A 26138-nucleotide genomic window follows, 5' to 3' on the forward strand; every position below is an offset into this window, starting at 1 on the left:
ATCATTGTGAAACTGTTTTTCTGGGTAGTCTGGTGTCATTTTGAGTTCTACATTTATGCTTGGCTGGTAATTTTAAAAGTGTAAATTTCCCTAGTCTATTCATATATGTTTATTGGGACATACTGATGTCTCATCCAGCATTTTGGTCCAGTCTTTCTTTTAACTGATGCCAGGATGGGTTCAGATTCCTGTGTGTTTTTGTGTTAGAAGGTAGGTTAAAAAATGGATGAAGTGGTAGACATTGCCATCTTCTGAGTAATTCTACATGTATTCATTGTTGTAGTTTGTCTCAAATAAGCAGGTTAGAAAATGAATTGAAGAATGGTTGGCCTCAATTCAGAGTTGCTTTCAATATTCTAATTTTAATGTTTTTCGCTAATGGTTGGCCTCAATTCAGAGTTGCTTTAAACATTCTAATTTTAATGTTTTTCTGTAAAACATTATTATTTATTTCAAAATTATATAGCTTTGTTAAGGTATTTATTTGGTCATTTGGCCTGTATTTCTAGTAATATTTATAGTCCACACCAATTTGGTCGGTGAATATTGTAATATTTAGCAAGCTGTGTTTTATATAGGTGCTGAACTGTACATGTTCATTCTTAATGAGGAAGTAAGCGGGGAAATAATATAGTGTAAGGCTGTAAGAGAAGGCTTTCATAGCTCAAAGTTAAGGAGAGATTAATATAGTCTTGATATTTTAGTAAAGCATTATTATGGGCAGAGTTCTCTGATTATTATGCCTCCTTCCATAGTATTAAGATCTGTTTTTGGCTAATCTAAAATGATTACCTGTGTGTTTCAGTGTGGTCGTCGAAGGAGCTGGCTCTAAATGCTCAGCAGCACAGAGTAATCGGGTCTGTAAATGGATGTGTAGGTGGACTGAGTGGCTTTGCAAATAGTGGAGTATTTTACTAATAACCAGTTTTTGTCAAACAATGAAGATAATCCCATAAGTGCACAGTCTCAACACAACAATATTTTGAAATGAGTAACAATCACATGTTTAAAAAGTTATGTTTAATTTTGCACGTCATGCTGAGATCAGTTTCTAGTTTGTATGTGGCAATTCCAACTGATCCGCATCCCTGTATTTGGTAATTGATCGCACAAAGTGGTAGCATTCAGTTTGTAAAGAATTCAACTTTGTATTTAAAAACCATGAACTGCATAGGTTATTTTTTATAATGTAATTTCTGTTAGCATTATCATTTGGCAGTCATATCCAGGGTTAAAAAGCAAACGGGTCTTCTCTGTGTGTGTGTGTGTGTGTGGTTACCCAGTGGGATCTTAGATCTGTCTATATCTGTGTGTAGTAATTGAGGTTTCCTTATTGCTTATTTTACCTTTAATTGTCTGCAATTAGTCGATTGGCAAATTCAAGGTACTTTTTGCAGTGGGTTATTTATTTAGTTTCATTGTTTTTGGTTGTTAAGGTAATGCAAGGATATATTATACAACATTTTAATATGTAGCACTTGTTTATTTTACATTGGTAAATTTTGTCATGTTTTATAGTGAAATCAGAACGTATTTAGACCCCTTCACTTTCTATACAATTTACTGTGTTTTTACATTTAATTATATTTGAATAAATTACATTTTTGCCCATCAATATACACTTAATAAACCATAATAAATTATTGAAAACATGTTTTTAGAAAGGACTGCAATTTTATTAAAAATCAAAAATTGAAATCTCTCATTTATGCAAGTATTTAATTCCAGTAATTTGTAGAAACGCCTTTGGCAGCAATTACAGCTTCAAGTCTTCATGTGTGATTGTGGTATTATTTCCACACAGGGTAAGCTCTGAGCGTAGGAAAGAAAAATCAAGGGATGCAGCTCGATGTCGAAGAAGCAAAGAATCTGAGGTTTTTTATGAACTGGCCCACCATCTACCACTCCCACATAATGTTACATCACATTTGGATAAAGCCTCCATAATGAGACTAACCATTAGTTATCTTCGTGTAAGAAAATTGTTAAGTCAAGGTAAGTCATCGATGTTGTTTGTTTTTTTTTCTACCTTGTACCGGCTTATAAAATTTAGGCAAATGTGCTGCTTCTCTTAACCCGTGTTTGAAGTAATGGGTTTTCAAAATGAATGAATTTTGAAATGCATGAAAAAAATAAAACCTGTTTCTAGCCATTTTTGAAAGTCAGTGTTTAAAGTAACTGGCCATTCTATGTGTGTCAGAGTCAGACTCCAATTTGGGTTAATTTAGTGGGCACTATGAGCTGCAGAATTTAATATCAAGAAGCAGATTAAAAAGCTAATTTAAGGAAAGCTGCAGTTGAGGTCTGACCGCGAAAAAAAAATGATGTAGCTGAAACTCTTTCCGCTTCAGTATAGGGAAGGGATGGAGAGAAAGCTGCTATTTTCATCATTGTTTTACCTGGTGTAACCAACGCAGAATTAAATGTATACATTAACATTGTTAAAGTGCTTTTTAAATAAAACTTAAGCAACTCATTAATCGTCTCTCCTAATTTCAGCAACAGAGAAACTGGAAGAATCAGAATTGGATTCTCAGATGAACTGCTTCTACCTTAAGGCTTTGGAAGGATTTGTTATGGTCCTATCTGAAGATGGCGATATGGTTTATTTATCAGAGAATGTCAATAAATGCATGGGTCTTACTCAGGTACAGTAAAATGTTTTGTACAAATCCTACAAATGAACATTGCATTGTGTTTATCATGAAATATTAGTTTTTGTTTACTTACAGGTTAAACTGTGTCATGTACATTACTTGACAAGTAAAATTTCCTGTTTTTTAATTTTTATGTTGCTATTGACATTAGTCTTGAAAACGATGCAGTTTTATTTTGGAATAAAATTGTAATTTTGTTTTCACAATCAAATTTATGTTGATGTTGCACTAATCCATACAATGTTATTATTTTCTTAGTACTGACAAATACCCTTCGATTACAAATATGATTTTTAACCTGTAATTATTGAAAAGTGTAGAAAGGTTTATATCCATTACTCAAATAATATAAGAACTGAAAAGTGACTTAAATAGATTTGTATGCTTTCTTATATATAGTATCCCTAAAATTTGAGGGGAAAAATACATAACCTGCATTGCTAAACCTATATACTGGCCTAAACAATCTGTTTGACATTATCTTCAAATTGTCAGACTTCGCAGGATTCATTTACTTTTATTTAAATATAAATACATTTGAACGTTGTAATTCATATTTTAACAAAGCTTTTCAAAGTTTAGAAAGGTCACATTTTTAGCATTCTTGGGGAATATAGATATTCCATACAGTTCTATAAACAGGGAAATGGTACTTGCATCTATCATAAATCAATACTGAAATTCAAAAAATGATAAACAATAAAAATTTTAAGTAATTCATATACATTGACTCCTGACTACAGAGCAAGTGATAATATACTAAACAGACAGTTCTTTCATAGGAAATGAATGCAACTAGAAGTTGCAAGAAGTTACTAAAAAAAAAAAAAAAGACTGTTGGCCATTTAGTTCTTTCCACAAGTTGATGCCAAGTTACACAGTAACTATAACTCGTCCAGGAGGAAAAAAAAAATTTTTTTTTTCTTTTTCTGGCCTGTAATTTTTTTCCCCAGATATGTCTCTTTTTATTTTGACACATGGACATGCAATTTTATTGTGCAAACCAGTGTCAATTTTCAGCTCAGTTTGGGAAGACTATGAATGGTCCATGTGAATGTATAATGCAAAATATACACTCTTTTCTTTCTGTTATCTATATTATTAATACATTTTAATGTTAAATATTTTAACTATTTCTTTTCTTATAGTTTGAGTTGACTGGTCATAGTGTGTTTGATTTCACTCACCCGTGTGATCATGAGGAGTTGAGAGAAGTGCTTACACACAGGGCAGGTGAGTAGCATTCAAAAGACATTTGTGAAACTAATAAATCAACAATTCGTGTACTAATTTATATGTGCATTTTAAGTGAAGCTAATATAAAAATGTGCAAAATTAGTGATATGTTTTCTATCCATTACTGTCTTATAAATAAAGATATATTTTAGTTAGTAAGTATAAATATTTGTCTGGAAAACTTCCACAACCTCAAGGTAATTTTGTGTTTAGTTCAGCTTATGAAGGCTACTTCTTCATCAGTCAATCTGATTTACATTGTGCATATTTTGGGGCAAGGTTTTAACAATAAACATTTTTAAATATGTACTGATGTGCAGAAGTAAAATAACATGAGGATTCAATTGTGAGCCAGTGAAGAGGTCATAAATACGTAAAGTCTTGTTTGAGAATCCTGATGAATTCTGAAATGTTATGTATCAAAGAAAAATAGTTGCGTAAAAATTTTTTTACATAAAAACATGCAAAATTATATGTTCGATTTAATTATGGATTGCTGATACAAGCATAGTATGAGCAGGCATTTTTAATAATCATTGATCCTGCTGTCTGTAAGATATCAAAATCTCTTAGATTACAAAACTGGAAACAAGAACAAGTTTTTTGTTTTCTTTTTAAATGTTTCATTTGGTGCATAATCTTTATAGTTTTCAGTATTAAAGTGTAGTTTCCAGGGTTTACTCTGTTTTTGCTGATCCTGTTCCATGCTTTGTGAGGTATTGCTTTACAAATGTATGGTTACGTTTATGTCCCTTGATACCAAAATATTTTATTGAAAGACAACTTGTTAAGTATTCAAATACATATAACAATTGAATCATTGTCTTGCAGTTCAGTGTGTGTGTTGTTAATTTTCTTATTTTTTATTTTTAGGAGCAGCAAAAAAGGGCAAAGAAGTTAACACAGAAAGAAGTTTCTTCCTTAGAATGAAATGTACTCTGACCAGCAGAGGTCGGACAGTAAATATCAAATCTGCAACATGGAAGGTAAGTCTTTTTTAGCAAAAACATTACTGATCTGCAGTCATTATGGTTGCATTTGTTACACAAATCATGAATAAAAGTTAAATCTGCGAGCTGTTTTCTCTTTGCATATATTTAGAATATACCATTGATATGAATAGTTAAAATGCACACAGCCTTCTAAAGAAGGTATTTCTGTTTTCATAAAAAGAGAGTCTTCAGCCAAGTATGAACATCATTTGGAAAGATCATTGTAAAGAATACGATTTTCTTTTTTTTTTTTCCCAGCAATACTACTACAGTTAACCATACTGATATTTAATTGCACTGTTCGTGCTAACATTTTGTATCAATTTCCAAGTATTGAATAATTAAAGATGCCTCTAGTATTCATCTTGAAAAGGTAATTAATTTCTGCAATTTTTTTCAGGTGCTTCATTGTTTAGGTCACATACGTGCTTATGAATCTTGTGAGGAGCAGAATGACTGTGGATATAAGAAACCACTTGTAACATCTCTGGTTGTAATTTGTGAACCAATTCCACACCCATCAAACATTGAAGTCCCCCTTGACAGCAAAACATTTCTGAGTCGTCACAGTTTAGAAATGAAGTTTTCTTACTGTGATGAAAGGTATGAGGAACATCTATTTTTATATTTTGTTTCTTAAATTTCTATATGTGCCATTTCTGATAACACATTGAGTGGGCAGTTTAAAGGAAGTTTGCAAGCAGTTTTCAGACAGCATGTTTTCTTTCAGGGTCACAAATAAAAATACACCATTTAAGAAAATGATCAAACTGACTATCATTCTGTAAACTGTAACTTTATAGAGTGGATGTGTTAATGTTTGGGTTAAAAAAATATTACTAGCCACTGTAACCAAAAATCCATGTTGTTCTCACAATGTAGCAATACCATTTATGTGTGTTTGACCATTTAAACTGTGGAGTTGAAGCATGTTTTATGTTGGAAGTAGGTTATTAAAGAATTAGATTTTGCCTTCATCCCACTGTGAAGAATTAAATGGGTTTGAAACATTTAACTGTCAACATTCATTATCCTAGTTCTTTCTAGATATCCTTAAATTAATAGTTAATTTCTAGCATCCTACCAAGGTAACCTGGAATTGTTTCCTTGGAACATTTACTATTTTCAGAGCAATGAAGGGTCATGATTACATACATAAGTTAAAAGGGTCTAACTTATACAAATAAGTAGGGTTTATTCAGTTAAAGGACCACCATGAAGCAGACGATAAATGATACATTAATCTTTAAGAATGCTTATTGTATAGAGGTATGAGATAATCAGGATAGCTGGAAACAGCTTAAACATGCTGTATTAACTTAATATGCTGTTTGATTGAGAGGTTACTTTTTATCCAAGAACTAAGTTAGTCAAGGTGTACAATCAGTGACATACTAGTGGCAAATAAGAAATGAATGACAAGAGAAGTACTGGCAAAAACAAAGTATATGTAGCCAAATTAGTAAGAAATACAGAGTTTGGATAATGAACTTTATTTTGTAACTGAAATGATATAGGGGGATTTGTATAAAGAAGTGTGAAATAATAATATCAACATAATAGACTCTGCTAATCCAGCCAGACTTATACTGTCTTTCAGAAATGTTTATCTCATTAAACATAAGACTTTTAGCATACATAAACGCAAAGAAACTAGGCATAGACACCTCCTGTTGTATGTGTCCCATAATATTATTTCGCCTATTCCCTTTAAATTGTTATGTATTTGCATATACCAGAACTTCTATATCAGGACAGTGCATTTTCATTGCTAGTCATTGTGAAATGCATTTAATGATTTATGTAAATTCATTGCATTTACTGACAGTGGTTGTTGCCATTTTACACCTTTCAGTATATTAAGTAGAAAAATGTCTTTCATTGAACTTGGACATAATATCGTATGTGACCCATGATATTTTTAAAAAGTATTCTTCTGCAGAAATTAGGCATTTTGTGCATATACAGTCAAAGTAAAAAGTATGTGAACAGCTAGGAATGATCTATATTTATGTCTACCCATATAAAACATGGTCTTATGTTCATGTCAGTCACAATAATGAACAAACAGTCTAACTAAAGGTACACAGATTTTCTGAGAATATTTGACCATATTTAATAAATCATTCAAACTGTGAAACTGAAGGTTGGAAAAAGTAAGTGAACCCTAAGCTAATGACTTTTTATAAAGCTCATTGCAGTCAGAATTTAGCACACCTGGAGTCCATTTAATGAAAAGAGTTCAGAGGTGTGGCCTAGAATTACTGTGATTGATAAAAAACACTAAAGTTTGACTTTGAGCTTTTGACAAGAAGCATATCCAGATGGGAATTATGCCTCGCACAAAAGAACTGTCTGAAGAGCTATGATCGAGAATTGTTAATCTACATAAGGCTGGAAAGAGTTACAAAGTCATTTTAGATATTCATCAGTCTACTGTTAGGCAAGTTGTCTATAAATGGAGACAATTTGGTATTGTGGCTTTTCTGCCTAGAAGTGGGCGCCCTGCCAAGATGACCCCAAGAGCACAACACAAAGTCAGCAATGACGTAAAGAAGAACCCTAGAGTGGCAGCAAAGGACTTGAAGAAGTCATTAGAACTGGCTAACATCTCTGTTCATGAGTCAACTATACGCAAAACATTGAACAAGAAAGGAGTCCATGGCAGGACACCAAGAAGGAAGCCACTGCTATCAAAAAAGAACATTGCTGAATGCCCGAAGTTTGCGAAAGAGCACTTGGACACTCCACAACGGTACTGGGAAAATGGTTTGCGGAGTGATGAAACCAAAATTGAACTATTTGGGAGGAACAAGCAGAACTTCATTTGGCGTAAAAAGGGCACTGCATATCAACATCAAAACTTCATCCCTACAGTAAAGTATGGTGGAGGAAACATGGTTTGGGCCTGCTTTGCTGCATCAGCGCCTGGACAGCTTGCCATCATTGACGGGAAAATGAATTTACAAGTTTATCAATAAATTCTCCAGGATAATGTGGTGGTGTGTGTGTGTCCGTCAGCTTAAGCTCAGAAGAGGTTGGGTGATGCAACAGGACAATGACTCCAAACATCACAGCAAATCTACAGCACAATGGCTTCAGAAGAACAAACTCCACCTTTTGGAGTGGCCCAGTCAGAGCCCACATCTCAATGTGGAATAACTTGGAGAGCCATACACAGAAGACAACCAAAAAATATGAAAGAGTTAAGGCAGTTCTGCAGGGAAGAATAGGTTAAAATCCCCCCCCACAAAACCCCCCAACAATGTGCAGGTCTGATCTGCAGTTACAAGAAGCGCCTGGTTGAGGTCATTGCTGCCAAAGGATGCTCAACCAGTTAATTTCTTTCACTTACTTTTTCCATTATCACTGTGAACGTTGAATGCATTTGTAAAATAAAGACATGAAAGAGTAGAATTTTTTGTGTGTCATTGGCTTAAGCTCATTGTGTATATCAGTACCTGTGACTTAGATGAAGATCAGACTACTTTTTATGGCCAATTCATGCAGTAAACCAGATAATTCCAAACGGTTCACATATTTTTTACTTTGACTGTATTTGAGTTGTCAAATTCTTTTTATGTTTTTTTTATGTTTGCTGTTTTTCACTGAAATTTCTGTCACATTTTACAGAATTACTGAGTTAATGGGTTATCAACCTGAAGACCTGCTGGGGCGCTCTGTATATGAATATTACCATGCAATGGACTCTGACCATCTGACAAAAACACATCACAACTGTAAGCATTTATTAACTGGTATAGTTTTGAGTCTTTCATTGTGTTCTTTGCAGTAAATTATATGTGACAGTATTTTTCGTTTTAAGCAATTAATTTCTGTGACAATTTGAGTATTTTACACTTCTATTTTAAATAATTATGGATCCTAGTGAGTTCTTCCATAATGTTTTTAAATTATGTATAACACTAAGCACTGGAAGTGTTTAATAGGCCCCTTGTACTAAAATTATATTGTCTGTTTTTGCATGGCTTGTAAGCGCTTTAATAGAACATAAATTAAGAATTAAAAAATGAACACCTCCTGTATTTGCAGTGTTTGCCAAAGGACAGGCTACAACAGGACAGTACCGAATGTTGGCAAAGAATGGTGGTTATGTTTGGGTTGAAACTCAGGCAACAGTTATCTACAACTCCAAGAATTCTCAACCACAATGCATCGTATGTGTCAACTATGTCCTGAGGTAGGCAAAAACATTAACTGACTTGTGCATTATTTGTTTGTTTTCAGTGCCTTGTTTAGATTTTTTTAATAAAGGTGGATGTTATGAAATGCAGGAAACTGCACATTTGAAAATGTTGAAAAAATTGAATTTATAGACATTTTTTAGCAGGTTATCAATGTGTCCTTGACCAGATTTTATAGTGGTATGAACTTACAAGGTTTGCTATAAATTTGGTGGGGTCAAGATATTAACAATTAATGTAATATTCCAAGTGTTTTTACATTTGAAAGACCATATTCATTAATCCTTAATGTCCCCTAAAATGTTTAAAGATGAGTGTGTGTTTGCTGTAGGTTAAAAAAAAAATTAGAAAATGCTATTGTTTTAAATAATCAGATATTGTTGTTTTTGTCATTAACCATGACAAGGTGAACTTTGCTGCCTAAAGTCCTTCCACTGTTTATTATTAAACAATTTTCATGATGGTTTGTAGAAAAGAGGATGTTTTACTGCATTGTTCCAACTCTGGTCTTTGAGTAGTGTAGTGGCCAAGATGACAATTTCTTTGAAAGGAAGATGTTGTATTAGCAACTGTTGACTTGACTAAAGGTTGGGAGCATGCGCTATACTTATAGCGCATTGCTACATGCACCCCTCAAGGAACCACCTGGATTGGGAACCCAGTGCAGCAGGTGACACCTCAGCACCACACTGGAAAAGTGTGAGGTATTTTTATGGTGGCTCAAGTGCCAATCCTACCACCAACCCCCAAGTTTTCCCGGTAAGTTGGTGGACCTGCTTGCAGTGCTAGATGCAGATTAATGTCATACCTAAGATGAAGCAATTGCAGATTATGGGCCTTGCTCAAGGGCCCAGTGGAGTGGAATCACTTCTGCCGTTTATGCGATTTGAACCAGCAACCTTGCTGGCACAGATCCCTTGCCTAGCCTCAGAGCCACCACTTGGAAGATTAGTAAGCTGCTTATGACATGAGACACATGCTCAACATAGATGTATGCAGATAATGATGTTAATGTACCACTTCTTTATAAGTTGATGCATATTATGTAATACAAAATTAAATTGAACTAAATAAATCTTTTAATCTTGCGTAATCTTTTTGTAAAGAAATAGATGTTAGTTGTTTTTTTTTTTCCCCATAGACTTCTTTTTTAGGCTCTCCACAATGCTTACCAGAAAGTATTTAGTACAGAATGTACATAAATGAATATTTAAAAATAATTCTTTGTCATACTTGATGATTTCTTTTAGTTGTGATTTTTAGTGAATCTTAATTTTTTTTTTTTTTTTTGCAGCCTCTCTTTTCCAGAGGGGGATTGCGCTTTGCATGCATCTTTATATAAATATTTTTTAAGTCATAATCATGCCTCAGATACAGTGTCCAAAATGATAAACGTTTAGTAGTTACATGTTTACAAAAGGCACATTTATCCGTGACTTTACATAAACTTACACTATATATTTTATATTTTTACAGTGGTGTGGTTGAAAAGGACTTGATCTTTTCTTTGAGTCAGACAGAAACTCTTCCAGTGAAAGCAATTGAAGACCCTGAACTGGAAACTGTTAAAGTCACTGGCAAGACAGTACCAGAAGGTGATGGTGACAGTTTATTTGATAAATTAAAGGAAGAACCAGAGGCCTTGACTGTGTTGGCCCCTGCTGCAGGAGACACCATAATTTCTTTGGACTTCAGCACTACAGGTTGGTTTTGTAAACCTGCATTTAAATATATATAGCAAAAGCATGTTCATAAACTACAACATTTGTCATTTATGCATTGGAACATTTGTACTCATTAATTTTAAACTGGTTGCAGTTAAATATTTGAGATTGATTTCCCCAGCTAATTAATCTAGTCTAGTTGTATTTACAATATGAAAGTATAGATACTTGAATTTGCTCAGTGCCATAATGTTGGTATGGCTAAAACCTATTTTCTATTTTTTTTTGTTTATGCCTTCATATGTGTGTTACTTTGTGATTGATTTGATCCTGATTTTGAAGAACCAATGTTCTTTCAAACATGTCTTTTCTTCTAGTTGTATTTACAATATGAAAGTTGTGGAGCCGACCCGGACACAGACAGGCAGATATGTTCTTAATCACCACCACACGTTTATTATTTACAATATTTACAATAATTATGTCACTCAGAAACAGTCCAGTTAGTGCACAAACCCCCAATTCACAGTCCTGGCCACAAATGCCTCTCTTCGGGCCGCCTCCACACCTCCTCTGTGCTTCGTCCTGCCTCCTCCCGACTCCAACACTGAATGAATGGAGACGGCCCCTTTTATGCAGTCCCCGGATGAGCCCCAGGTGTTCCCGGCATTCCTCCCTTGGCCAGGCTCCAGCGTGGCAGAAGTGCCGGCTGTCCTCCCGGCAGCTCTCCGGGTGCCGTCCTAAATCTTCCCCCCAGCACTTCCGCCACTTCCGTGCTGGGGTAACAGGTCCCCAAGGCATTGGGATGCCTCCTGGCGGTGACCACGGGCCCCTACAGGGTGGAGCTTCCATGCCCTGTACCCGTGGCCCCCAGAGCATCCAGGAAGGCGGCCCCCACGTGATCCAGGGTGGGCTTTTGACCCTCTTCTGGTCCCTCACGGCGTCCCGACCGGGTCGTTGCCCCTGGCATCCCTGACAAAGTACAGATACTTGCATTTGCTCAGTATCATAATGTTGGTATGGCTAAAAACCTATTTTCTATTTTTTTTGTTTATACCATCATATATTTAATATATTTCATAGCTTTTCCCCATCTGCCATAAACTTTCTGAACTCTGAATCTCCTCAGTCTCAGATCATTTTAATTTAACATGTGCAATAAGCTATATTGGTAATGTGCAATATACTAATGTAATACAATATAGAATATGTAATGTACTATTCATTAACAGGCGCAATAACAATTTATGCTGCTGTACTTTGAACAGTAATTGGCTCTGGTTACTTGATCACTTATCACTGTATATGACACTGTATATTTGGAATTATTTAACTTTTCTTTACATGCACCTTGGGGCTGTCTAAGTAATTTTTTTGTGTTACACAATGACAATAAAGTACTTGAACTTGAACATATATGTGTTATTTTATGTACTGAATAATTGATTGATGTGATCCTGATTTTGAAGATCCAGTGTCCTTTCAAACATATCTTTTCTTCCTATAGAATCAGAGATGTCATCATTTGAGGAAGTTCCACTGTACAATGATGTCATGTTACCTTCACCCAATGAGAAGATGCTTATGTCACCTGTCTCGTCAGCAGAAACTGTAAAACCACTTCGGAGTAGCCATGATCCAGCTCTAAATCTGGAGGTTGCTGTAAAGATGGAAACAAACGCAGAGCCTTTAGAACTTTCATTCTCCATTCCACAAATTCACAATTCAAGAACTAGTTCATCATTACAAAGTAGCACACAGAGCTCTCCTGGGGTAATTTTATTTTGTAATCTATCTTTATACAGTGAAATGTTTCTGTCGGTCTCTAACTACCAATGCACAGTCAGATGAAGCGACTTCCTTAGTGTCTGTTGTGAATATGAACTTTGCAGTTAATAATTTCACAAATTGCTCATTTTAGTAATAGTTTAAATATATGTAAGTTATTTGCTGTCAGAAGCCTTTGCTTAATTAATAATGTATAAAAGTCACAAGATATTTTATAAATGTCTTTGAAAGAATGTAATAGGAAATTTGTTTACAGCAACAGAGTTTTTCTTAAATAGTGCATAATATCCACTATTAAATTTAGAAATTAGCCACAAAATGCCTAGCCCATTCCATTAGGAAAGTTTCATGTTACAAAAATATTGTAATAAGTATCCTCTAATGTTAGTAATATTTGTAATTTGCTTGCCTTGGTCAACAGAATTCTTGTTGAATGCAGATTATAAGAATCTTTAGACAATATTCAGTTCTCCAGTCAATATATTTCATGTTGACTTATTCCTCGTATGTATCGTACTTTATGGAAGTCTTTTCTGTTACCTGCAGCCAAACAGTCCAGTCGACTACAGCTTTGAAGTTGACAGTGATATTTCCTCAGAGTTTAAATTGGATCTGGTGGAGAAGCTCTTTGCTATTGACACTGAAGCTAAGACATCATTTGTTTCTCAGGTAATAGCATAGATTTAAAATTTACACTGTTAAAAGACATTCAGGCCAAGGAAATAATGTGTCTTGCAGAATAAGCTACATTATTGAAATATGTTTAAATTGGTGTAAAACAACCATTACGGTAGCTAATAAAATATCTATCTGTTGTCTGAACAGGCAGGTGATGACTTAGATTTGGAAATGCTAGCTCCTTATATACCAATGGATGATGATTTCCAGTTACGGACAATGGACCAGATGTCTCCAATGGAATCTTTACCGTCAAATCCTCTAATTATGGAAAACATGAACAGTCTTTTCCAGCCTGCAGAGACTTCTGCCAGTTCCAACTCAAATACTGAAACATTTGTGTTAAACACAGTGGAAAAGAATACCAAGCCTCTGCTAAGAACAGTCTCTCCCCTCCATATGATTCACAATGTTCAGAGTTTATCAGATTCCTCCTTCAGTATACAAACCAATGAAGCGGCATCATTGCTGAATAATTCTCCATCTGCAGAAAAACTGGACCGGCACTGTAACCAGTCCTCCATACAAACACTACTGGGCAAAACGTAAGCAAATTAAGTATATATATAATTGTCTGAGTTAAATTTTTAAAGGAAACATTTATGTAAACTAAAAAAAAAAATATTTTGTATATTCTTAACCTAGGATATGCACTTTGGATGAAGAATTGAGCCCCAGGACGTGTGCTCAGAGGAAGAGAAAACTTCAAATTGCGGATTCACTTTCCAAAGCACTTGAAATCGTATGTTTCTTTCAATTTTCCTGATATTTCAGTGGTTTCCTTTTTTCAAATGTTTTATGCATGTATGTTATGAATTGGTTGAGATGGGGTAGATGAAGAAAGCTTTTAAAAATAATTGCTTAATTCAAGCCTTTTATATTGTCAGGGTTCTGTGTTACCTGTTACAGAAGACTCTGTGGGAGCATGGAAAAGAGCCAAAGCATGCAAAGCAAGCGAAAAGGTGGCTCCCAAACACAAAACAATCATTTTGTTGCCAACAGGTGGGATTTGCTTTACAGCTTTTTTTAAAAAAAGATACAGTATGGTAGAGTTATATCTAAATTTTATATCAACCAAGTACGGCTTGGAAATCTAGTAATTAGATGAAAATGTTATGTTTAGAAGCATTTATATGAATTAAAATGAAAATAAAGGGCACTGCTTACCACAAGAAAAGCTACTTATATGCTTCAGCAATGAAAATGCATGAAAAAAATGACATTATATTATATTTAAAAACACTACTCATTATCAAGTGCTTGCTGTCAAACAGTGACAGTGCCAGTGTAGTAGGGGGCTTTGGTAGCATTATTCATTTGGTTAATACAGCTTCATTTGTTTGCACCTTGTTGTTGATTTAGGGTACATCCAGTAGTTTTCATATACATAAAAACTCTTGATTTGTAGTAGCAGTAGCAGTAGTAGTAGTTATCTATTTTCCTTTTATGTAGCTGCTTTTGGGAAGTACTCTAAAGTGAATAAAAATGTAAGACTTTAATACTGCATGCAAATATAAATAAAATGTACATTTAATACAAACTTAAAGTACTTTTTTGTTTTTTTTCTAGTTCTTATTTCAAGATACTAAATTTGTCAATAGCGAAACACCATTAATGGGGGCAGTATTGGATTTTTTTTTTTTTTTAATACAGATCGTAAATATCAATGTTAGATTACAATTTCCATGCTTTTTCTTACTACAGACTTGGCAAGTCGACTACTGGCCAGCTCCTTTGAAAGCAGTGGATTACCACAGCTCACCCGCTACGATTGTGAAGTAAATGCTCCCCTCCAAGGCAGACAGAACTTGCTACAGGGGGAAGAACTTCTCAGAGCTCTGGATCAAGTGAATTGAGCACACAGTGCTAAGTGCAATCTAGGACAATGGTGAAGAATCACCAAAATGTGTCTATTTATATTTTCTATATATGATTATTTTAGAAGCTGGGCTACAATGCTGCATCCACTTACTTTAGCAGATGCATTCTAATTCCCAGTACATTTTTATTTTTTTAATACTCGCATTTTTGACAGAACAATGGATATGATGCTCTTTTAGTGACAGCTTGAAACTTTGAATAGCTTGAAAGCTAATGGTGCAGAGAAAGTGACAACTGCCTTGGTGACCCGGTTTTGGTTTGTAAATACCAGTGTTTGTCTGCAGATCAGCTTTGTTGTTGCTAGCTGGTTGACATACCATTCATTTTCTTTATCTTGGTTGACTTACATTCATTTTCTCAGTCTTTTCAAAAAGAATGCTTTGCCAGCAGTGCATTGTAGCCTCATTCACACAATATATATTTTCTTAAACTATACCAGCAGTTCATGCAATATTCAGCATTTTAAACTACTTTTAAAGGAAGATTCAGCAATTTATTTTTCTTCTGTTGTTTCTTATACTGTATATTACTGAAAACATGTAAGCCTGGAATGATTAATTCACATTTTGTTTAATTTCTTTCCGATTCAGTTTATCAGTTAGAATAAAATTACTGCCTAATTTGTAGTCATTCGACAGCTTTCATTTCTGATAATTCAAAATGCATATTTACTGAAATTACAGATTTTTTTTAAATATTTACAATAGTCATTTGCTTGACCTCAACCAAATCTTTCTTGTAGTTGTGAAAATTTCATGCTTAATACTTGTGTAACTAAAGAATGTAATGTTGCGCTTAATCGGCGTGGTATAGATGACAAATCGAGCAAAAGTGTTAAAGGTTTCTCAATGTGTTATCAAATGCATAGTTTTTAAGTTCCTCTAAATGTCCCCTTTTTAATGCTCCTTATGGCTGATGACATCATTAGGGTAATAACCAAATGTGATGCAGTTTTATTTTAACATTTTTCAAAATAGTTACAGTTAGACCTTTCTTGTGTGGTTGTGGAGTATGGATCTTCTGTTCAGTCACCTTCTTACTGTCTGTGGTTGCTTCTGACACTAAATGTATTGTTTCATTACATCAATAAACATTACATGTGGACCAGGCTGCAAGTATTAAATCCATTTCTTATGGACATTTTGTATACAATTCTGAAACAGTGGCTTCTGTGGGTAATTAGAAAGTATGTCCCAAATTGATAAAATAAATTACTTACAAATGGAACACTTGCTTGTCATATTTTGAAATAGCTTTTCAGCCCACTTATGTCATACCCTTAATAAAACAAATAATGTTTACAAAATAAACAGCACAAGTTATGATCTCTGAAGTCCAAAACAAGGAAAATGACAGCATTTTTATTATGTTTAAATAAATGTATGTAAATTACCGTAGTACTCATTTCTTCACAGGGTCCCCTTTTTTTTTTCTTAGTGTTTATGCAACCTTTCGAAAAAAATGTTTGCCAAAATCTTGGACCAGTACTGTATGAAGAAAGTTGTTTTGTTTTCTAGATATCCTTGGGCCTGTGCTTATGGGCCCTTTAATTCAGCACACAGGGTTTTCAATTTTACTCGGCTTCAGCAAAAGTAGAGTATATTGCAAAATCATTGTTATTCCGGAGTGTCCTTTTTGCAACCAGTTTAAAAGCTTTCTGTTGAGGGTAAATAAGAATGTGATCTTAACAAGAAGCCCAGAACCAGCATTACTTGTATTCTGTAACATTTCATGGTGGGTTTGAGTTTTTACCTTTTTAGTGGATGAAGAGTTCATGTTTAGTCAGATATGACACTTGCATTTCATTAAATCCATTTGCTTCAATTTCAATTTCTTATATTCAGCACTGTCCACTAATGAGTGTGTGCACTCAAGCATTAGATCTCGCTCACATGGAAAAAATAAGTGATTACAAAAGAAGCTAACAACATTTCACAACAATCAAGAAGCAGAAAGAGCTCACTTTTGTCATCCAAGTATCTGAAAATATCATGGTACTTTCTGATTCACAGAATTGTTGGTAAACGTTTTAATTACAGTATTACTGCGTATAGTTATGTCGTTGTGAGTATTGTAGGGTTCTGAGCTGCTCAAGATTGAATTTTGTTCTAACCTTCAGTAGGGCAAGTGGAACACTGCCATGAAGCAAAGCTTCAAACTGTCTGTTTGCTCTGCAGCGAATACCCCAAACTAGGACCTTATTTTGCAAAGAACAAGAGAAGCATCCTCATCTTGAGCATTGCAGAAGGAGGAGTGGACTGCATGTTTTTTTATTCTGCATAGATTTAGTTTTATGGTTATTTTTCCCTGTATTTCAGTAGATACAAAAGTGGTAGGACACATTTCATATATACACATTCAGTTCTGTTTCATTCTTTAATACTGTTTCACAATCTAAAAATTCAAAATGTCATGTAGTAACACTATAAATCTGAATGATGTTTTCCATGCTACTTCAGAAACAGCCCAATTTCTCTTCTCTAGAGAAAATGATTCAGTAGGAGATCTGAACCAAAAAGAATGTGTTTTGGAATATGCTGACATTTTCTAATAAAACAGTAAGTTCATTAACCATGCTAAGCTGATTGATATATTGGCACTAGATGTCAGATTTGTTTTCTAATAAACATAGGTTTCAGCCTAATTTGTGTTTTAAAATTTAAAGACGGATTACTTTATTGTGGGAATTTAAAAATGCTCGCCCGTGTTAATTATCAGTTAACGGCAGGAAAATTTGTAAAAAATATTAAGAGAACAGACGAGTGCCACAAATTGAAGAAAAGAAATGTAAGTATGGCAGATCTGAAGGAGTATTACCCTTCTCTTGTTTTCGTTTCTGCTCTTGTTGTTAAGGCTGAATAGCAAATAGCTATATGCAGTGCATTGAACAAGCTACAAAGTTCAGTCCTATAAAAACACTTTATAATGTAATGAACAATGTGCCTGTATGCATAGTGTGAAAGCACAACTTCTAAAATCAAAAAGCTAGCAAAGATTTCTTTGGTTATTTTTTTAACGAGTGTAACCCATAAAGTAACATTGACTTTCATTTTTTTATAGTTACACATTAGTAATGTGAACATTTTATAAAGCTTTACATTTCAAATGTACCCATCTTTGCTACATTTTCCTTGAGGCACACAGATGAGAATTGGGTTTGAACATGTTGCTGGTCAAGTATTAAAAGGAAGCGTTGGCAGCAGCTCTTGCAAATTAACTGTCAGCATGCTCTTAACAATTTAATTTGGAGACATGGCGACTTTAAGGTGTAATCAACATCTGCAGTTCTTCAGTGGATTTGTTTCTACCTCCCTTAATATCTTCCTGATTATGTGTCCTCTTCCAGGTAACGTAGTGTTTTGTCATTGTTTTCGAAATCTCCTATTTTTATGTTTGTTTGATGGTGCCCTTTACTACTAATGAGATATGTTGGCTGCAACCTGAAAAACTGCATTTCTTCACTTTTAAAAATTTACATACTACCGAATTGTAGGCCCTCTGCGTAATCCTTGGCCGCACCAATAGGAATAAGTAGATGGAGGACTAGCTAGGCAGGGCTGGCCCATACATGTAGAGAGTCCATGAAATGACAAATGACTTAACGCAGCCTTTCCTAGCAGGCTCTGCCAGTTAGCCCTGCTCTTTTATGTCTTCATAGTGCATCAGGTGATTTTAAAAATGAAAACACTGAAGACTTGATTAAAGTGGGTTGAAAATCAGTTTTAATCATTTTGGAGAACATTTGACAATGAATTTTTGTAAACAGAATAAAAATAAAGGAAGGAAGGCATGGGGTTTTCTAGCTTAGTCCTTGTATCCAAAAAGTGTTTGCTCCCCCATCCATTTCCGAAAGAAATAATTTTTCATAGGTTGATATATTTTTAAGAAATGTGTTTTATATAATAAAAGTTGAGAAACAAAAAAATGACCTGAAAAATTACTTTTTGAGGGAAAAGGTAAATTGTGGCATTTGTTAACTCTACATCAACACCTATGAGAAGGCTGAATAAAGCTGCCCAACAAATGCTTTCAGATTAAGGGCATGACTTGAAATTCCAAACATATATTTTGTGGGGGCAGTTTTGATAACTTCATGTGATCTTTATACATTTTTGAGTGCTGAATTCTAAAATGAAAACCATTTATCTCCACGAAAGACTTTTTAAAGTAAACACATTTTGTTTGTCTATTATATACTAGCAGAATACCCGCGCTTCGCAGCGGAGAAGTAGTGTGTTAAAGAAGTTATGAAAAAGAAAAGCAAACATTTTAAAAATAACGTAAGATGATTGTTAATGTAATTGTTTTGTCATTGATATGAGTGTTGCTGTGTGTATATATATATATATATTTATATATATGTTTATATGTGTATATATATATGTTTATATATATATATATATATATACACACACACACACACACACACACAGACACATATATAAACATATATATACACATATAAACATATATATATATATATATATGCACATATATATATATATATGCACATCATATATATATATATATATGCACATATATATATATATATATATATATACATATACACACATACATATATATACATATACATATACATACACATACTGTATATATACACACACACATATATACATACTGTATATACAACATATACATATCTACATATATACTGTATATACACATATATATACAAATCTACATATATATATATATATATTAGGGGTGGGACTCGATTAAAAAAATTAATCCAATTAATTAGAGGCTGTGTAAGAATTAATCTTGATTAATCGTATGTAATCAAGACACGTAAATTTGCCCCAAATCGCAAATGTTTTTTTTTTTTTTTATTTAAAACGGTTTTAGTGGGCGACAGAATCAAATAATAGACATGGACATGAACATTGTAAACTGAAGCCGTTTTAATTTCTGAAAAAAAAAAGCCTTTAAACTGCATTTGAATTCAAAACAGAAACAAAAATATCATCCCTGGTTAAAATTGGGCAGACTTAAAAATAAAGTGGTAGTTTAAGTACTTTAAGTACATTTTCAGAATAGTATTGTCTTTAAATAATAATAACCAAAATTTCACCATAAAGTGCAGTTTTTCTTCTTAAAAAAATAAGTCAGAAACATAAAAGGTAATTTGACCAGCTTACTCTTTAAACTCTGAGTAACATTAGCCAAAATTATTTTGTACATTAGGCTAAAACAGTGTGATCATTGAACATTTTGTAATTAGATGTATTTAGAATTACTAACGGTCACGGAAGTCCAATGATCCCCAGTAAGAGCCACAAAGTCCGCTTTCTGTAATGCATCTAATTTTGCTTGCTTTTCAGTGTGCACAAAACCATGCTTTTATCAAGGCTTTCCTTGGGTAGTCGAAATGATCAGTCGTAGGAACGCGCTTTATTCCGACTCTAACATTTTTGTAGCTGTGATGTGTGCATCAGTGTAATGGATATACCAGGAAATCATGCATTGACAAAAGTTCCCGTTTGCTTGGAATTGAAAGTGTGATTAAATGCGTTATTTTTTAACGCGTTATGGAGTACATGTATCGAAGCTTCTCAACTGTGCTTGTGCTAAGAAAGGGAAAATTTTAAAAATAACATAACATGATTCTGCGTTAACCTAATATTTTTTCATACGTCCCAAACCAAGGAGATGCGAAGGTAAAATGAATCGGGTAGCGCGCGTACATAGTCAGTACACCCCCTCGGGAATCGAACCTCGAATGTCGGCGTTAGAGGCTTAAGACTCTACAATTAGCCACAGCGTGTGGCTTGTCTATGCTAAAGTATGTATTGTAGATCGGGTTATATATATACATTTATATATATACCCGTGTATCGCAGTGGAGAAGTAGAAGTTATGAAAAAGAAAAGGGAACATTTTAAAAATAACGTAACATGATTGTCAATATACAGTAATTGTTTTGTGAGTGTTATTGAATGTTGCTGTCATCAAGGATTTGATTATCATTATTTCTTTCAATCAGGCTCGTATTTGTAGGATGTGTTCAAGTTACATTCCGTGTTTGTCAATCGTTGTAAAGATAAGAGGTTTCATTCATCAATTAGTTCCTTACTGCACCAATAAACAGCTCGTCTTCCTTTTTATCTGTGATGTGACAAACTGCATGCACGTTTTTTTTTTTTTTACACTGTCTTCCTTTAGCAGGACATTCACTTTTTCCACCGTGTGCTTTGTTTCCGCAGTAGCTGCACTTCTGAATATTATTCTATGTATAAGATGCTTCATATTTTTTTGCTGCCTTCTCAATTGTGTAATTCGGTTTTTGTTCAGCACTCTTTGGAACTGTTGCTTTTTGTCTGTGCACTGCGTCAGTTCACGTGAGCCGCTTGGTGTTCTTGCATCGAAGGTTCCCAGCTGTACTGGTGCCATCTCGTGTAATGTCAGCTAAGACCCGGCACTTAAAACTTTCTCTCGCAGTTTCAATGAGTTTGTGCCAAACACCACCCTGACCATCTCATCTTCCTCTGCATAAGCACAGTCCTTCACACGTGAATATTTACCGGCAGTGTTTGTATTGGATTGCCGCTGATGGACGGCCTTATATGGGCAGGCACTAAATTACAAACGCTAGTGGTAGCCTATGAACTTAATTTAATATAAACTTACGTTTCACGCCGTGCTTTGTTTCCGCAGTAGCTGTACTTATGAATATGCTTGTATGCATCATTTGCTTCATAATGTTTTTCTGCCTTCTCAATTGTGAAATGGCGTTTTGTGCTGATCGCTGTTTGGAGTTCTTCCTTGTGCTCTACGTACTTACGTAGGAGGCGTGATGATGTCACACGAAACTCCGCCCCCCGCGGCCATCTCCAACTCAAGACTCCATTACATTATATGGGGAAAAATAGCTTCCAGTTATGACCCTTATGCGTAGAATTTCGAAATGAAACCTGCCCAACTTTTGTAAGTAAGCTGTAAGGAATAAGCCTGCCAAATTTCAGCCTTCTACCTACACGGGAAGTTGGAGAATTAGTGATGAGTGAGTCAGTGAGTGAGTGAGGGCTTTGCCTTTTATTAGTATAGATACAGTACACATGTAGCCTGGGAGGATAGCCTGCATGGGGCATTATCCCCTGGGTAGCGGTAGTACCCTTGATTCCCATAGGGCACTATGGGAACTGTTGGGTCCCAATTGCGCTGCCAGGGGGTGCAGAGAGATCAGGCTCCAGCCTTAACTGGATGTGCTACAAGTCCTGATAGCCAGCGCCTGCCTTTATTTATGTCAGTTGTTCCAACATGGACAATGACATCTAAATCCTCCTCCACAGAAGTTTATCCACCCTTCCAAGGAGTAATCCACCCCCCAAACAGTGGACCTATAGGATAATACCCTGTACAGGAAAGTCTGCTTCTGTAGTGAACATGCATTTCAATACCTCTCTACAGACTATTTAAGCCAATATCACTACCTGTCTCTCTTTTTGTGGACATGTTTTGAGATGACCCATTCGTTTCTCATACCTGCCTGCCACTTCACAGTTTTCACCGTCACCGTCCAGTTGTTCAACGTCCTGAACAGCAGGCCCGCCGCCAGAAATATTTGGGCCCCTCTGCCTTCCCCTGGGTCCCCACATGCCAAAACCTTCAAATACATATGCAAAATGATCGAAATGTAGTTAATCCGACAGCGACAATGCTGCATTTATGAATACCATACTTAATGAGTTAAGCCTTCTCGCACATCAAAGTTTGACTGCGAGAAGGAAAGCCAGTGCTAACGGAAGCTCGTAGGGGACTTGAAACAATACATTAAAGAGAGAGGCCTATTTATTACCTAACGTGTAACAGTACAATTATACCAATGCAATGAATAGGAGTAACATCTGAACATTTTAATATATACTAACGGTTAGGGTTATCTACATGGTGTACAATCAGTATGGTAAGTTGCTGTATCAAACTTCAAAGTTTTCAAAAAATCCGATTGATCCAGAATCTTTAGTGATACACACAAAACCAACGCACACTCGTCACTGCTTTAAAAGCAACAAACACCCAAGCGAATGAATTATCAAACTACAGAGATGGACTTCTGCTACACCATACACATCAACATACATGATAGTGCACAACAATATCGCTGTTGTCTGAGACAGAACAGTGCCTGTGTGTGTGAAGCGGAAGTATTCAATTACAGCGGCGAAGTCAATCCATTATCCACGTACCCTGTGCAACAAACATACTAGTCAACGTCAAGCTCAAGGACGTCGGTGTCGGCTCTCCTTTGTCTTTGAGAAGCGTGCTTCACACGACACGAGCACGATGTCTACTTGAGTGGAGCGTGCGGCTATTAAAACACTCACTTGTATTGTTGTAAGCTAAATGATTTATTTTTTATGACATGTAACTTGAATAATTGTCTGAATATATATCTACGTGCACATCAGCATAAAAAGAATCAAGCGTGAAGGGGCCCCCTTTCGTTAGAGCCCCGGACCAGAGGCCTGTTTGTCCCCCCCCTGGCGGCGGGCCTGTGAACAAGTTCTGAAAATGGCTTGCTGGGGTTGATGCCTGAGAACAGAGTGCATGCTTTACTTGCGTCTACAGGACCCACTCTACCAGTTCTACTTCAGCTCAAGAAGGACTGACTCATCCAAACTATACTACAAAAGCTCCAACAGCAAACAGGACATGCATCATATTGGCCTCATCATCAAATTAGTACATTTATTAGCTCTCTTTTTAAAATAAATAATTTAAAAATAAATAATGGTTTAAATGAATTATTGCGGTTATTTAACTTGACTGCTTGTGACTTATTGAGAACTAGCAAAATACCCGCACTTCGCAGCGGAGAAGTAGTGTGTTAAAGAAGTTATGAAAAAGAAAACGAAACATTTTAAAAGATAACGTAAAATGATTGTCAATGTAATTGTTTTGTCAATGTTATGAGTGTTGCTGTCATATATATATATATATATATATATATATATATATATATATATATATTTTGTCACGCACGGCGATTAGGAGGCCGCGGACTGATTCGAGAACACCTGGGAAAACATTCCGCCAGGGAATGGCGGGTATTAACTTTCTCCCTCTGCTTCCTTATAGAAAAGAGACCTTCCAGCACCATAGGCCTGCTTTGACCGCAGTGCGTACTTCCGCCCTTCCTCCGCCATCTTGCCCTGACGTCATCCTTCCCATCCTCCCTTGCGGTCCTTCCCAGCTGTCCTTCACTTCCGGCTCCACCCCTATAAAATGGCCGCGACGCCAGGAGACGGCGTCGCGTTATGAACTGTTTAGTTTATACTTATGACCTTTTTTCTTTCTGTTGGATATTATCTGTACAATATACGGGGCAGGAAAACCCCAACCCTTATTGCTGTCTCCTCGGTCCTTTTACAATTGGCGTAGTCGGCAGGATACAGAGATCCCGAGATGACGGAGGGACAGGACCTCAACACTGTGCTACAAGCAATGAACGTCCAGCTCCAGCGCTGCAGCAGGCGCAAGCCGCCACCACCCGGGAGCTGGAGGCCACGAGGCCAGGTTAGTAGAAGCCCAAGGCGAGACCAGACTCCCGCCCAGGCAGCCGCCTCCTCCTTTAGTACCGATGGGCCCTTCGGAGGACCTCCACGCTTACCTGGGAATGTTTGAGAGGACGGCCACCGGAGCGAGTGGCAGCGGTCAGTGGGCGTCCATCCTGGCGCCATATCTGAAGGACCAGCTGCTGGCCTATTATGACCCTCCTGAGGAGGAGGCCGCTAATTACGACCTCCTCAAGCCCGAAATACTGGCCCGCTACGGCATTAGCCCGGGCCAGCAGGCGGCGAATGGCGGAACTGGGTCTTTGACCCGAAAAGCCTGCTCGCGCCCAGGCGTTCGAGTTCTGGGGCAAGATGGGGCGCTGGCTACGGCCAGAGGGACCCCAGGGGCGGAAAGTGGTCGAGCAGGTGGCCTGTGAAGGCCTGGTCAATGCCATGCCCAGTTCCCTCGCCCAGCAGGTCCGGGGACACGCCTACCAAAACATGTCGGGCCTCCTAGACGTCCTGGAGCGTCAGCTGGCGGTCCTCCGACTTGGGGGGTCAGAAAAGCCTGCTCGCGGGAACCGGCAGGGACGGGCGGCCACCCGAGCCCTCTCGACGCGCTGCAGAAGCGCCAGCAAGAGCCAGAGAGAAGCGGGGACCGCCCGCGCTGTTTCAAGTGTGGCGAGACCGGCCACCTTCTACCAACCTGCCCCACAACATCGCCCGGAGCCTATGGACTGTACCTGGACGCCGCCGGAGAGGTATTGTATCCCGCCGCATCCCTTGGCGAGTCCGAACACGGGAGTGGTGTTGCTAAATGGGCACGCCGTGGTAGCTTTGTTTGATTCCGCAGCAACATTACCATTGTCGCCGCTTTGTCTTACCGCAACAGTGGTTAAACCAGCGTTTGTTGGTCACTTGTGTGCATGGGGGGACTAGGTCCTATCGTTCCGCTCACTGTTATGTCACCTGGAAGGGGGAACCAACCCAAATGACGGTCGCTGTGTTACCGAACCCCCTTCCCAGTGATTTTGGGACAAGACTGGTCTAAAAGAATCAGCGGTAAGCCATTCGCGCCCCGGGCCTGTTGGATCTAGTGATGAGGGGGAAAAGGCACCCCCCCCGCGGCCTCCACGCCCGTGCACAAGAGCAGGCCCTAGCGGCGCTGGTGTTTCTCGGGGACTTTTCCTGGCCACGGACCTTGACCCGAAGACTCCGCGGGAAGGGACTAGCCAGGGAACTCTTCCCAGGCCCAGGCCACAAGACCTCTCGGCGGCCTGGACCATCAGTTTCGGTCCACGCCAGCCTCCTTTAAGAGGGAACAGTGGAATGATGATTCCCTGCGCTTTGCCCGGAATGCGGTTGTTCTGCCTAACAGCTCACCAGCGGACGGTTCCACACCGCGAACCCTTCTTTGTCCTCTGAAATGATCTGTTGTACCGAAAGTGGCTACCCATGAGGGCGAGGTGCGGAAGTTGTTGCTAATTCAGCGTACCTTCCGGCGGGAGATATGCGAGTTGGC

The 26138-nt window shown here is 36.9% G+C and overlaps 1 protein-coding gene across 1 annotated transcript in view; it reads left to right on the forward strand.

Annotated features, from left to right (window-relative positions):
- hif1ab (hypoxia inducible factor 1 subunit alpha b) overlaps positions 1-16328 on the forward strand; it is a 40844-nt gene extending 24516 nt beyond the window's left edge. Inside the window, exons 2-15 of the mRNA XM_039742278.1 lie at positions 1805-1995; positions 2500-2648; positions 3806-3890; positions 4767-4879; positions 5286-5488; positions 8519-8625; positions 8939-9086; positions 10567-10793; positions 12262-12527; positions 13089-13211; positions 13368-13765; positions 13866-13962; positions 14108-14222; positions 14925-16328. Coding sequence (XP_039598212.1) covers positions 1805-1995; positions 2500-2648; positions 3806-3890; positions 4767-4879; positions 5286-5488; positions 8519-8625; positions 8939-9086; positions 10567-10793; positions 12262-12527; positions 13089-13211; positions 13368-13765; positions 13866-13962; positions 14108-14222; positions 14925-15076 — 2374 coding nt within the window. The 3' untranslated portion in view covers positions 15077-16328. The remainder of the gene's footprint in view (positions 1-1804; positions 1996-2499; positions 2649-3805; positions 3891-4766; positions 4880-5285; positions 5489-8518; positions 8626-8938; positions 9087-10566; positions 10794-12261; positions 12528-13088; positions 13212-13367; positions 13766-13865; positions 13963-14107; positions 14223-14924) is intronic.
- Positions 16329-26138: the final 9810 nt, after the last annotated feature.

This window comes from Polypterus senegalus, chromosome 18 (genome assembly GCF_016835505.1).
Source record: "Polypterus senegalus isolate Bchr_013 chromosome 18, ASM1683550v1, whole genome shotgun sequence".
NCBI lineage: Eukaryota > Metazoa > Chordata > Cladistia > Polypteriformes > Polypteridae > Polypterus > Polypterus senegalus.